Source organism: Hyperolius riggenbachi, chromosome 10, assembly GCF_040937935.1.
Source record: "Hyperolius riggenbachi isolate aHypRig1 chromosome 10, aHypRig1.pri, whole genome shotgun sequence".
Classification (NCBI taxonomy): Eukaryota; Metazoa; Chordata; class Amphibia; order Anura; family Hyperoliidae; genus Hyperolius; species Hyperolius riggenbachi.
In genome coordinates, this window is record NC_090655.1 from 4,102,363 (window position 1) to 4,116,243 (window position 13,881).

The 13,881-nt window shown below is 46.0% G+C and overlaps 1 protein-coding gene across 2 annotated transcripts in view; it reads right to left on the minus strand.

The window, feature by feature from the left end:
* Positions 1–5,313: 5,313 nt before the first annotated feature.
* Positions 5,314–13,881, minus strand: part of MMS19 (MMS19 homolog, cytosolic iron-sulfur assembly component) — a 131,238-nt gene continuing 122,670 nt past the window's right edge. For both annotated transcript variants that reach the window (XM_068258868.1, XM_068258867.1), the window contains exons 28-31: positions 13,146–13,310; positions 10,630–10,689; positions 7,935–8,035; positions 5,314–6,028 (exon numbers count right to left, since the gene is read on the minus strand). In XM_068258868.1, the coding sequence (XP_068114969.1) occupies positions 6,001–6,028; positions 7,935–8,035; positions 10,630–10,689; positions 13,146–13,310 (354 nt within the window). In that variant the 3' untranslated portion in view covers positions 5,314–6,000. The remainder of the gene's footprint in view (positions 6,029–7,934; positions 8,036–10,629; positions 10,690–13,145; positions 13,311–13,881) is intronic.

Consider the following 13,881-nt stretch of genomic DNA (forward strand, 5'->3'; position numbering starts at 1 on the left):
ATGGTGATGATTGAACGTTAATTGGGGAAGGCATGACTGACAGCTGCGCTGCATAGCTTTGTACTGCACAACTTCAGCATGCCCCAACTGGCATGACTGGTCCCTTCCGCGAGTAGTATGTCACGAATGGCATGACTGGTCCCTTCTGAGCGTGGTATGCCCTGACTAGTATGACTGGTCTCTTCTGAGCATGGTATGACCCAACTGGCATAACTAGTCCCTTCTGAGCATGGTATGACCTAACTGGCATCACTGGTCCCTTCCACACGTGGTATGCCCTGACTGGCATGATTGGTCCCTTATGGCATGACTGGTCCCTTCTGAGTGTGGTATGCCCCAACTGGCATCACTGGTCCCTTCTGGGCATGGTATGGGTATATCAGCATCTTGTCAGGTACATATGGTTAACATGGCAAATATAAATCAACAATAACTTAATTCCCGTCTGCATGCAAGTCTTAAGTATTAGCATCTAAAGGTGGCCATACATCTGGCGACTTGGCAGCCAATCGACCATTCAATTCGAATATCATAATCATGCAGGCCCTTTCAACAAAGCGACCAATTTCGGGACGGAAATTAGTCGCTTAGTCAATCGCGCATACCGCAATATATCAGGCCGAAGTTAGTTGGTCAGGCATGCGGCGGTACAGCAGCCAATTTCAGAACAAGCGACGCGACAACGAAACCCCCGCCGCTGCAATGTATAAATGTGCCCCCTCCCCAGTGTGTGAATTTATACTATACCTGTCCTGTAGCAGCCTCCGCGCGGTGTCCATAACCTCCGGGCTGCTCTCCGTACACGCTGCTGGAGCATATTGCTTGACAGACGTTATATGTTACCTGTCCTGTAGCAGCCTCCGCGCGGTGTCCATAACCTCCAGGCTGCTCTCCGTACACGCTACTGGAGCATATTGCCTGACAGACGTTATATGTTACCTGTCTGTAGAAACCTCTGCGTGATGTCCGTAACCTCATGGCTGCTCTCCGTACACGCTACTGGCGCATATTGCTTGACCTCAGACGCTAGGTGCCAGTAGCGTATACTGAGAGCCGCCCGGCCGATTACAGACACCGCGTGGAGGCTGCTACAGGATAGGTAGAGTATAAATGCACACACTGGGGGGCACATTTATACATTGGGGCAGCGGTGGTGCCAATTCCCTGAACATTTCATGCTGGAATCAGATGGGAATCGGCCTGTAGTGTATGGGCAGAATCAACAAAAAGACAAATTTATCTCTATTCAGATTCGATCAGAGATAAAATTTGTCTTTGTCAAATCTGCCCATAATTGTTAGGTCTATGGGCACCTTAAAGTGAACCTAAAGGCATAAAAAAAAAAAGATGAACTCACCTGGTTCTTCCCTCAGCCCCCTGCAGCCGATCGGTGCCCTCACAGCTCCGCTCCGATGCCTCTGGACCCGCTGGCGAGCACTTCCGGTCTCGCCGTCACCGGGCGACAGGCATGGGAACGCGAGTGATTGTTCGCGTCCCCAGCCTGTATATCGCCCCCTATGCTGCTATTGCGGCCAGACTTCTGCTCTATCGTCAAGGCTGGTTCAGACGGACGCTTGCAGAGCATTTACTGCCAGCGGGCTGGTTCAGACGGACGTTTGGAGGCGTCGCGTTCGTTGGCGTTGCGTTCGTGATGCGTTCAGGCTTTCAGCAGCGTTCGCATTGCGTTTGGATGCGGTCGTGTTTTTTCTTCCCCTAGGGGGACATTACCCATCGCGGTTAACCCCCCTGGAAGCAACATGTAGCTTCCAGGGGCTCCTTGAACGCCAGTGAAAATCGGGACCTGAACGTTCGTGCAAACGCGCGTAAAAGCTTGGTACAAACGCTCCCATTCACTTGAATGGGAGCGTTTAACGCCAAGCCCCGAACGCTGGCTGTAAACGCTCTGCAAGCGTCCGTCTGAACCAGCCTTAATGATAGAGCAGAAGTGTTCAGCCAGTCCGTGTTTTCATGCAGAGGCAGCTGTTGGCACCACGGTGAGGAGGGGAAGGTCAACTCGATATGTAGGTCTGTATGGTCTCCCCATCAGTTATATAGCGGTAATTATCTTCCCCCCACCTGTTTCCTCCCACTCAGCTTAAACCCCTCCCCCTTTACACACATGGGCATGTAAGGGAGGGACAGCCACACCTCCTTGATGACTGACAGCCTAACAAGAGGCCTGGCTTCAGCCTGACTTGGATTCAGGGAGGGGAAGTGAGCAGGCAGGTAGAGGTTGCTGAGAGTTTAGGAACTGGTGCAGTAATTTTGGTCTATTTTGCAGAAACTGGTGCAACACCTGCGATTTGGGCAGCGCCGTAGCTCAGAGGGGGAATTATAGCTATAGCTCTGCTCACTGAATCATTTGAGCATCGGCAATAGCAGGAGGCAAAATGTTGGTATATGAATTGCAGTTTTTTCATCAATCTAGAAGGAGCCTGAATTACTTTTAAAACAAATAGGTAATCAGTAGGGAAATTGTTTAAACAGAGAGAGATAAGCTTGAGCAGGTTAGTGTTTCAGCTTCACCGTACTCACATTTCCCAGCACCCTTTTTAACGGCTTTCAGACGGCGGCGATTGAAATCTACACCTTGTTTGGAAGCTGTTATTCTTGCCAGGGAGTAGATTTCACTCACCACCACCACGTGCTCGCCGCTCCCTCCCCGCCGCTGTCAGTATTACAGAGCTCCGTGAGACGTCCAGGAGCAGATTTCACTCACCGCCACCACCACCACCACGTGCTCACCACTCCCTCCCCGCCGCTGTCAGTATTACAGAACTCCGTGAGACATCCAGGAGCAGATTTCACTCACCGCCACCCTGCACATGTGCTCACCACTCCCTCCCCGCTCTTTCAGTATTACAGAGCTCCGTGAGACGGCCAGGAGCAGATTTCATTGGCTCCTGACCCTGTAATCAATGTGAGGCAAGCCCACTGGCTTACATAGAGCACATGGTCAGGAACCAATGAAATCTGTTTGACAGGCTCACAGCGCTCTGCCGGCATAGTGGGTGGGCCTGAAGAGACAGGTATGCGGCAATTCATTATGCAATGATCTCTGGTCCTTAAAGAGACTCTGAAGCGAGAATAAATCTCACTTCAGAGCTCATAGTTAGCAGGGGCATGTGTGCCCCTGCTAAAACGCCGCATACGTGCCGCTAAACGGGGGTCCCTTCACCCCCAAACCCCCCACTGCGACACTTGGTCGCAGGCTTGGTCGCTCCTGAGGCAGGGCTAACAGCTGCAGCCCTGCCTCCATTCGCGTCTATCAGCCGCGCATCACCGCCTCTCCCCCGCCCCTCTCAGTGAAGGAAGACTGAGAGGGGCGGGGGAGAGGCGGAGATACGCGCTGACAGACGCGCGTGGGGCAGGGCTGCGGCGGTTAGCCCTGCCCCAACCAGGAAGCGCTCCCCCGCAACACGGAGGGGGATTTGGGGGTCAAGGGACCCCCGTTAAGCCGCGGGATATGAGGTCTGAAGCGAGATTTATTCTCGCTTCAGACTCTCTTTAAGGAGGCAGAGACCGCTGGTACTGAAGGGGTTAAAGGGACCCTAAACACAGAAAATGAACCGAATCCGGACTTACCTGGGGCTCTCTCCAGCCACCCATAGCCCCTCAGTTCACCTCTGTGGTCCCACTGGCAGCTCCATTAATCCAGTGACTTCAGCTGAAGACACGCCTGGCCCGTCCGCGCACCTTGCGCATCATCATGTCCGTCGCCGTAAGCGTCCTGTGCGGTTCTGTACCGAGAATGCGCGGGATGCTGACGATGACGGGCGTGATTGCGCTGGGTGCACAGACATTGCATTGCAGATGCATTTGCAACTGCAGCCGTGGTTTCTAGGTTAACGGAGCCACCAGCGGGACAACGGAGGAGATCCAGAGAACGCCAAGGGACCTTGTGGGCTACGTGGGGCTGGAGGAAGCCCCAGGTAAGTCCAGCTTCCATTCATTTTCTGTGTTCACGTTCCCTTTAACTACCTAACGACCGCCTAACGCCAATTGGCATCAAGTCCTGGGGCGGGGTTTTGCAGGAGATTGCGCGCCCCGATGCGAGGCCTTAAAGCTGCAGTAGCCCATTTTATAAAAAATGGCCTGGCCTTTAGAGCGGTTTAAGCCCACGGTCCTTAAGTGGTTAAATGGATGCAAATAGGAATGCTTCATAAATTTTCTTGCATAATTCATTTAAAATGGGACTCGGACAATTCCTGAGAGATTTCATGCTGGAATCGGGCTGCAATGTATGGGCAGCTGACAGATTTCTCTCATATCAGATACGATTAGAAAGCCTCTTGGTTGAATCTGCCCATCAATAGATGTATGGCAATCTTGAGGTAGCCATCCATATATTTATCGATTTTGCATTGATCGATAAAGCGTTCAAATTTATTGGGCAATCAACAACAGTATGGTTGTCTGAAAGTCGACAGACTAGCGTCCCACACTACATGTTAGATCCCAGCGATTTATCTTCGCTAATCGATCAGACCGTTGTTGTGCCTTCATGCTCCAACTGCAAACATCCATTCTTTGTTGTTGGAAATTACGTGAAGAGTAGCAGATTCCTTTATAATAGAACGATATGTTCCATCAACATAAGTCACCCAGATATCGGTCAATTGTTGATTGCGCGTACTGGAACAGTCTATTCTCTCTGCAATCGGTTGGTTGATTGTGCAGCCAAGTCACTAGATGTGTGGCCACCTTAATTCTGCAGGTCTGGCTCAGTCGAGCAACTTACAGACTTAGACCAAACAACCTTCTTTGATGGGATTTGATGTATCTGTTTTCAAGGTGCATAAATTTACATGAAAAGTTGCCTAATTCTTCATCAACTCAGAATTATTAGCGTCTAGCCGACGGTCCCCATTAGGCGAGTGCGAGTCTCGTTACAGGTCAATGAGATGCAAATAATTTGAGTTGGTGCAGCATGCAAATTTATGCAACTTGAAAAATGGACCAATCACATTTTACCTCAGCAGGATTTTCATTTTCAAACTGCATAAATTTGGATACAAAATTTGCATAATACTGCAACAACTCAAAATGATTCGCATCTCTTGAACCATCCCTAGTTACATACACATCATCACTGACCCGGGCACGGTACAGACGTACAATCACCCTTTCCAAGATAATCTGAGAGAGGCCAATCATTCTAGCTTGATATACTGTAAATGTAAGCAGCTGGGGATAAGATCAGTCATCAGCTGCTGCATAACTTTACATAAAATCTGCATCTTTCAGGCTTAATTAGCATCTCATTATCCCTCTGCCACGCCCGGATCCCAGGAAAGAGACGTCACAACTCCGTAAACTGGACTAAGCAGAAGATTTTAATGTAAACATATTCATAATGCAAATTCTTCAGCAGGGACGTCTATAAGATGCAAATAATTCCACTTCTGCAAATCACATGCTAATTTATGCAGACTGAAAATGGATAAAATACTTCTCATCCATTTCCAATCTGCATAAATATTCATAAATTTAGCATCAGCTCTGAATAATCAGCATGTCATTAAACATCCCGCATTCATTTTAGTAGAAGTTGCATCATATGATGTCATCTCTCACAACAGCATCAATGTTAAACTGCAAAAATATATGTACAAATACAATTTACTAATGTGGATGATCTATTATAGAGGCAGTTGATGACTGGAGCCTCCGCCAGATGGTGACAGGTGCTCTTCAGTCACGCCCCAGGAGACACACCCTGTGCTTATCAGCAGGCCACGCCCGGCTATATTATACAATATACATTATATATAGCTTTTATATACTATTCTCCCTACACATGCCAGGTTTTCTGTAACTTGTGCTAATCTCATTGAAGTGCAATAATCGCAGCCGACGTGGCACGTTGTGACTGAAATGAAAGGAATGATGGCTGATGGGCGGAGCCGGGCGGCATGGCGATGATCTACAGGTCAGTACATTAGTGGCATCCTGGTTAGATTGTCTCCGTGCAAAGTTAGCAATATCGTCTGTGTCTTCTCAGCTGCCCGGGCTTCCGATCAGGAACCTAGACAGAGATAAGAGCGTTAGTGAGCCTGGAGGCAGCAGTATGAAGAGAGCAATTCAGCTAGGAGCAAAAATACTCCAAATATGCTGTAATACAGCACACAGATTCATGCTCCTCCCACTTACACATATTCTCCCACCTACCCACGTGCTCCTCCCACCTCCATTCCTCACATGCTCCTCCCACTTACACATCTCCCACCTACACCTCATGCTCCTCCCACTTACACAGCTCCCACCTACCTATATCCCCCACACACTTCTCCCACTTACTCATCTCCTCCAACCTACGCACCTCCACCTCACATGCTCCTCCCACTAACACGACAACTCACACCTACATACAGCCTCACATTCCCCTCCCATCTACATACAGTATCTCCTCACCAGGGATGGTCACTAAGATTCAAATAATTTCAAGTTGATGAAGGATTATGCAAATGTTGTGAGTAAATGTATGCATCTTGAAAATGGACCAATTGAATTTTACCTCAGCAGGATTTGATTGGTTCATTTTCAAGCTGCACAGATCTGCATACAAAATGTGCATAATGCTGCATTGACTTGAAATGATTTGCATCTCACTGACCATCCTTACGCCTCACAGCTACGTAGATCATCACTATGCATGTCTGCCCAGTGGGAGGATGGGAAGATGTCTGCCATGGGGGAATACACTGGTGATCAGATAGGTGTAGCCAACCGGGGAGAAGAAGTCAATAAGATTGCAGATTGTATTCAGCGTGGCTCCTTAAGATGGTCTTCCTGCTGATTGGACAAGTGTAAGCTGTACACAATTTGCATGCAAACCTAAAAGTGGCCACACACCATACAATAAAATGATTACATTTTCGCCAATTCGATAAAAACGATCGGTTGTCTGAAAAAAATCAATAGCTTTTTTTTTTCCATTCGTTCAAGAAATCTGATCGAATTTCCCATTTTTATTCGAGAAAGAAAGATTGAGAGTGTTGGATTTTTCTGATCAGTTTTTATCAAAATTGAATGGTGTGTGGTAGATTGTCAATTACTTTATGTACAGATCAAAGCAATTTTTTCTGAGTTTCCAATCAATCATTTTTTTTATAATTGGGAAAAAATTTAACGTGTGTGTGTGTGGTACATTGGTCAGATTTCTGAAATGTAACAATAAGTCAGAAAAATGTATTGCAATTCTTGAATTTAAAGTGAACCAGAGACGAAGCACCCTCATGTATTTTACCATATAGATCAGTGGGAACATTAGAGAAAACACCTACCCTGCTGTCTGTTTCATCCTTCGCTGCTCAGCCTGCTTCTTATCAGCCCTGATAAAATCCCAGACTGAGCATACAGTCTGGCTTTGGTCAGGAATCATAGCTGAGCAGAGCCAGAAGGGGCAGGCTTGGGTTTGAAAAGACATCAGAGAAGACAGACTCAGCTATAATGATTGCTGAGCAAAGTCAGACTGAATGCTCAGTGGGGGATTTTATCAAGGCTGGTAATAAAGCAGGCTGAGCAGTGAAGGATGAAACAGAGAGCAGGGTAGGCGAATTCTCTAATGTTCCCACTGATATATATATATATATATATATATATATATATATATATATATATATATATATATATATATATATATATATATATATATATATATATAGTGAAATACATGAGGGTGCTTCGTCTCTGGTTCAATTTAAGCTACTTAAAACATTGCATGGGGTGTGGCTGCCTTAATTCTTTGCATGTTATTGACCAGCTCTGCTCATGAGACTGGAGGAGTATGGGATCTTAGTGTGGAAAATCCCTGCTGGTAAAGTGGAAGCTCATATGTCAGTGTATGATAATCAGCTGCTATCTACATGAAGGGAGATTTGCATTCAGGAGGAGGTGTCTCATCTCCCCGCCCCCATGGGGTGTGGCCTCACCACTGGCAGCGCGCCTCCACCGCCTCCTTGCGCACTAATCGCTTCTTGTCGTCCAGAGGTTTGGCTAAGGCACGGATAACTTGCTGCTTGTAAGGCAGGAGCTGCAGAGAGAAGATACACAACAGAGATTACCTTCCTCCTCTATACCATTTCATTACCGCACATTCACATCGCTCACATTTTATTTCAGCAGTTTTACGCAATATCCCGCTTTTACTAATGTCTGCATTCCTGGAACACATGGCTTGCTGCATTTTTAAACGAAATATTTTATATATAATTAACTCACATCTACCATTATGTAACTCAACATACAAGTAGGAGGTCAGCCCAATAAATGTGCAGAAGGAGCATCTGGGTGGAGGCCTCGGACGTGACTACTCCTCATCTGCCTTTTAACCCATTAGCAGCTTCAACGGAATTATCTTGTTTGAGATAAATGCAATGCTTATGAACTCAGTCGGCAGAACTCGTTGTGCTGTAAATTCTTGGAATGCTTCGATCTCTCTCTGTACTAGCAGAAAACATAGAAACTGAAAGCAGAAGTCCTCCATCATTGGCCTCGATTCATAAAAGGCGTTGTGGTAGAAAAAAAATCTGGGAGGGAAATACCGCATTCGCTATTTTAGACTTTTGTGTGCCAATTCATAAACATTTTCACAGGTGCGGTAGAAATGAGGGGATTTACCGAACTAAAGTGTCAGTAACATGAGAAGAGTAGCTGGCTGAGTTGTTACATTTGGCTGTTCTCTGTGCAGAGACAGCATTACAATAAAAGAGGCATCCCAGCATCAGTTTAGATGTGCATGTTTAGTTATACTGCCTCTGCTTGCCCTGAATCTGCTCTGAATCTATTAGTCTTGCTAAACAATCTATTTAACTGCCACCACTTAGAAGAACTTTAAACCATACACATGCCAGGCTTGATGTTCACCTCCAGCAAATATACATCTGAAAACAGGTACCCAAGTGGTTAAAAATACAGCCTGGGGTATTCAAAGGAAGCCTTGTTTTTTCCGATCACTCTGCTGCTGCCTGTGTCTCACTCCTTCTGCTGAGGAGCTCTAGCCCCCCTGCTCTGGCCGGCATCCTCGCTCGCACCGACGCTAAGTTCCGCGTCGAGGCTTGATGACATCATCAAACCGGGACCCGACACTTATGTCAGAGCGAGCAGGGATGCCGGCCAGAGTGGAGAGGTTCACCAGGGGAACGTCAGGAAGGTGAGTGGATCCTCTTCTTCCCCTCCTACCGCCGCTGCTGTAACAGTGATCACTACCATCCGCCGGCGATCGTAGTGATAAGGAGATTTACATGATGGCTTCTGATCACTGAGGGGAGAGGTCACCTGTCACATGACAGCTTAATCTCCCCTCCGGTGCGCACAATCGCGTTGAGAGCAGAAACAGCAGGTGGCGTAAAGCCTACACCGCATCAGGCTATGGCAGCCACAAGCGTGGCCTAGGTTTTACTACACGCGGTGCCCTATAGGTTAATCTCCCCTCTCGGGTGTGCACTATTGCATCGGGAGCAGAAACAGCAGGTGGCGTAAATCCTATGCTGCATCAGGCTATGGCAGCCACAAGTGCGGCGTAGGATTTACACGCAGCAGTCCGGAAAAGGTTAAAAATGGGGAGAAGGCATGTTTAGTGGTGGGTTCTCCTCATGCCCACCCCCCCCCCCCCCCCCATTCTCTTCCATCCCCCTCTGGTACAGCCTACTGTCTCTCCAAACTTACTTCCTGGTTGGAGTGGTCACGGCTGACTGCGCAGGCACTGCCCGGTGATGTGTGTCCTTGTTCGCACGCCCGCGGCTGGGAGCGCTCTCACTACATAGTTGTGACGTACAGAGCACATTCAACAAGGCCTTGTTAGGTATACTTAAAGGGTCCCAGCGCTATATCAGTGAGGCTGAGGACAATGGGGGACGCCTCTGGACTATCCAGCCACCTCCCTCAACTCAGGTGAGCATCTAATTTTAATGTAATTTCCCAATTCTTATTAAAGTGGACCTGAACTCTTGCACAGGACGGAAGGAAAACAGAGAAATGCACCTTGTATGTATTTAAAGAGTTTAGCCTAATCCCCCCCCCCCCCTGTGACTAAACACAAGTTGTAATTTGATCTCTCTAGCTGCTCTGCCAAGGCAGCCAGCTGACACAGCAATTTGTAAACACAGGATGTTAACCCTATGTCTTCTTCCATGAAAGCAAGAAGTAGACACACTGCAGGTGTATTGCAGGATTTGTATCAGCTGTAACAAATAAATGTTTTTCTTTAAAGGTTATTATGCTGTAGCTTATGTTTTAGAGCAGAGAGGAAGTTCTGAGTTCAGTTCCCCTTTAAAAGGGCTACTGAAAAAACAATAAAAAATATTTATATTTTTCATAATTGGGGAAAATATACAACACCTGACCTGCTTTGATCAGATTTTTCAAATATTACAATCAGAAAGCTGGATTGTACTTCTCAAATCGAGAAATTCATTGTACGGTGTGTGGCCAGAGATGGTCGATTAGATGTTACTAATACAGTATTAAGCAAATGTATGCAGCTTGGCAATAGACCAGTCAGATGCCGCTCTTCCCGATTGGTCCATTGCCAAGCGACATCATGGAATTATCTGACTGAACATCCGCATGGCGAGACAGGCCGGCTCCCCGATATTCACAAGTCACGGACAGTGTAACGCGCATTACCATAGGCAACGGGAGCTTGGTGAGAGCCAGGACACACTTCAGAGCCGAGATCCGCACTGCCTGCAAACAGAGAGAGGAAATGCTGTTATTAGGTGAGTATAGCTACCAGATGTCACTATACATTATATTCTTCACTTCTACTACCGCACCTGTCACAGCTGAAGGGAGAGGGATATGGAGGCTGCCATATTCATTTCCTTCTAAACAATACCAGTTGCCTGGCTGTCCTGCTGAGCTCTCTGGCTGCGGTACTGTCTGAATAACACCAGAAACAAGCATGCAGCTAATCCAGTCACACTTCAGTCACACCACCTGATCTGCTGCATGCTTGTTCAGGGGCTATGGCTAAAAGCATTAGAGGCAGAGGACAAGCAGGACAGCCAGGCAACTGGCATGGTTTAAAAGGAAATAAATATGGCAGCCTCCGTATCCATCTCACATCAGGAGTACTTTAGGCTGGGTGCACACATAGCAGAAACACCAGCGTTGCAGAAAACGCTGCGTTTTTGCCGCTAATGGTAGTCCATGGGCCGCAAGAAATTACGCATATGCATTTTATATGCGTGCGTTTTCAAAAACGCTGGTTTTGATGCATGGTATGCAAAAACGCATCAAAAACGCACATCATGAAAGTCAATGGAAACACAATGGTATGCGTTTTTCATGCGCTTTCCATGCGTTTTATAAACAAAATTGTCTTCCAATTAATTTGCATAAAACGCAATTGTAAAACAAATGAAAAATGCATAGAAAACTCATATGCGTTTTGAATATGCAAACCGCAAACGCATTCAAACGCATGCAAAACGCTTGAAAAACACCTGTGGTAAAAAACAACGCCACTGAATTGCAGCAAAAACACACAAACACACACACACACACACAGTACACACACACACACTGTACACACACTCACACTGTACACACACACACACACACACTGTACACACACACACACACACACACACTGTACACACACACACACACACACTGTACACACACACACACACACACTGTACACACACACACACACACACACACACACACTGTACACACACACACACACACACACACACACTGTACACACACACACACACACACACACACACACAAAATATGCACGTTACATAAAACGCAGCCTTTCATGTTTTCATGTCACCCAGCCTGAAATGGACATCATGGCAAAAAAAAAACCTAAAGTACAAGTGCATCTATTGGTCACAAAGCAAATAAATGATTTACCATGTAGCCATCACACTTAGTATTATTAGTCTGACAACACAGAACCCTTTTTCCTGCATTGTCAAAACTCCTCCCTGGAGTCCAGCAGTGGAGGCCGACCGCCAAAATATTAGCATCACATGATCCTGGCAGTGTTCTCATCGCCACCTGTTAGTACAAAGATCAGTGAATGGGAACACAGTTCTCAATCACTAATCTAAGTGCCTGTGATCAATGATCATCAGCAGCAATGAGATGCTGCGGCCATTGAGGAAAAGAAAGTAACACATACTCACATTACTTCCTGCTAGCTTACTAACAGTACCCACAGACAGAAAGAGTGTAAGAGTGTGTGCGCGTGTGTGTGCGTATCTAGTGGCCAAATAGTAAAACTACATCTACATACATTTTTAAATTAAAATACATACATCTACCATTAAAATTACCTCCCCCACTCTCTCAGTTATCACAAATAAAACATTTGCATATTAAAAAAAAAAAATGCAAAAATAGCAGTAATATACCTTCTTGACATACATATGTAACTATGTAAGTAAGGGCTTGTAATTAGAGATTGTCGCAAAACTAAAAAAAATACACCTATCTTTTCAAATAAAATATTGTCACCATATATTGTACAGGTAAATGAAACAGTGTATTAACCGGGACAAAATGGCAATTAAAATGTGTGGCTTTTATCCACAGTACCATGTTTAATGTTAACACTATCATTATTTTTTTTTCCATTTTTCTTTATATTACCATTAAAATGCATTTAGAATAAAATAATTCTTAGCAAAATGTACCACCCAAAAAAAAACTAATAGGTGGCAGAAAAAAAAAAAAGATCTACATCATTTTGTTGTGATAATTAGGGATAAAGTTATTGGTAAATGAAAGGCAGGAGTGCTGAAAGGTGAAAATTTCTCTGGTCCACATGGGGAAAACCCCCTCAGTGGTGAAGTGGTTAAAAGACATTACATGTTTCATAGTTCTAAAGTATCACTACTGTAAATCTGTTATAAAGCTATATAATGATCTGAGTAATCTCTGAAGGAAGTGGCAGCTCCTCCCCTTCCTCTAGTGCTGTGGTAAGGACACGCCCCAGGCCTCATTCCACACCCACACTCTGCAGTGTGCCTCAGCTACAGGCAGCCATTGTGGTGGGCATAGCCAACACACACAACTGCCGGCCAATCACAGCAGTATAAAAGGAGACACGCAAAATGTCATTTTCAACAGTTGGGAGACCGAGGCACAGATTGCTGCATAGACATCAGACAGGAAGCACTTACCATGCTGGGACTGGCAGTGAGGCTGAGCAGCTTTCGGATGAGTGTATCGATGTGAATGGTCAGTATATCTGCTGCGTCTAGCAGAAGAGGCTCCAGACAGGTGAGTGTAGACAGCTGAACAACTCGGTCAGAGCAGGATAGCGCCTCCAGCAGGAGAGTCAGCAACTACAGAGGAAAAAACAGGGTGAGCTCATCACTACAAACCACCAATCAAGAAATGCAACTCACTGCACTATACAAACAGCAGAAATCTACAAACTCCACCAGTACTTCTCTACAGTCACACTTCTATTAAAGGTGTTCACACTCATGACTGCTGCAACTCAGGCATTTTATATTGACCTGAGGAAGCGGCCAGTACCATTGAAATGCGTTGTCTTTTGTGCATCAATAAAGGTTATATCTAACTCGTGGTTGGTGTCCTAGAAGGAAAAAAAAAATAGGGTGCCTATTTTCTATTAGGACGCCTCCTACAGCTTACTTGTAGAACAGAGTAGTAGGCAGGGCTGTGGAGTCTGAGTCGAGGAGCAATTTTTGGGTACATGGAGTTGGAGGTTTCAAAAACTGAGGCGTTGGATGATTTTGTATCAACTCCACAGCCCTGGTAAGTATTAGACAAGAGTCGGAGTTGTGGAGTCGGAGTAGTTTTAGGTACCTGAACTCTGAGGTTTCATAAATTGAGGAGTCTGAGTCGCTTGAATGTACCGACTCCACAGCCTTGGTAGTAGATACAGGG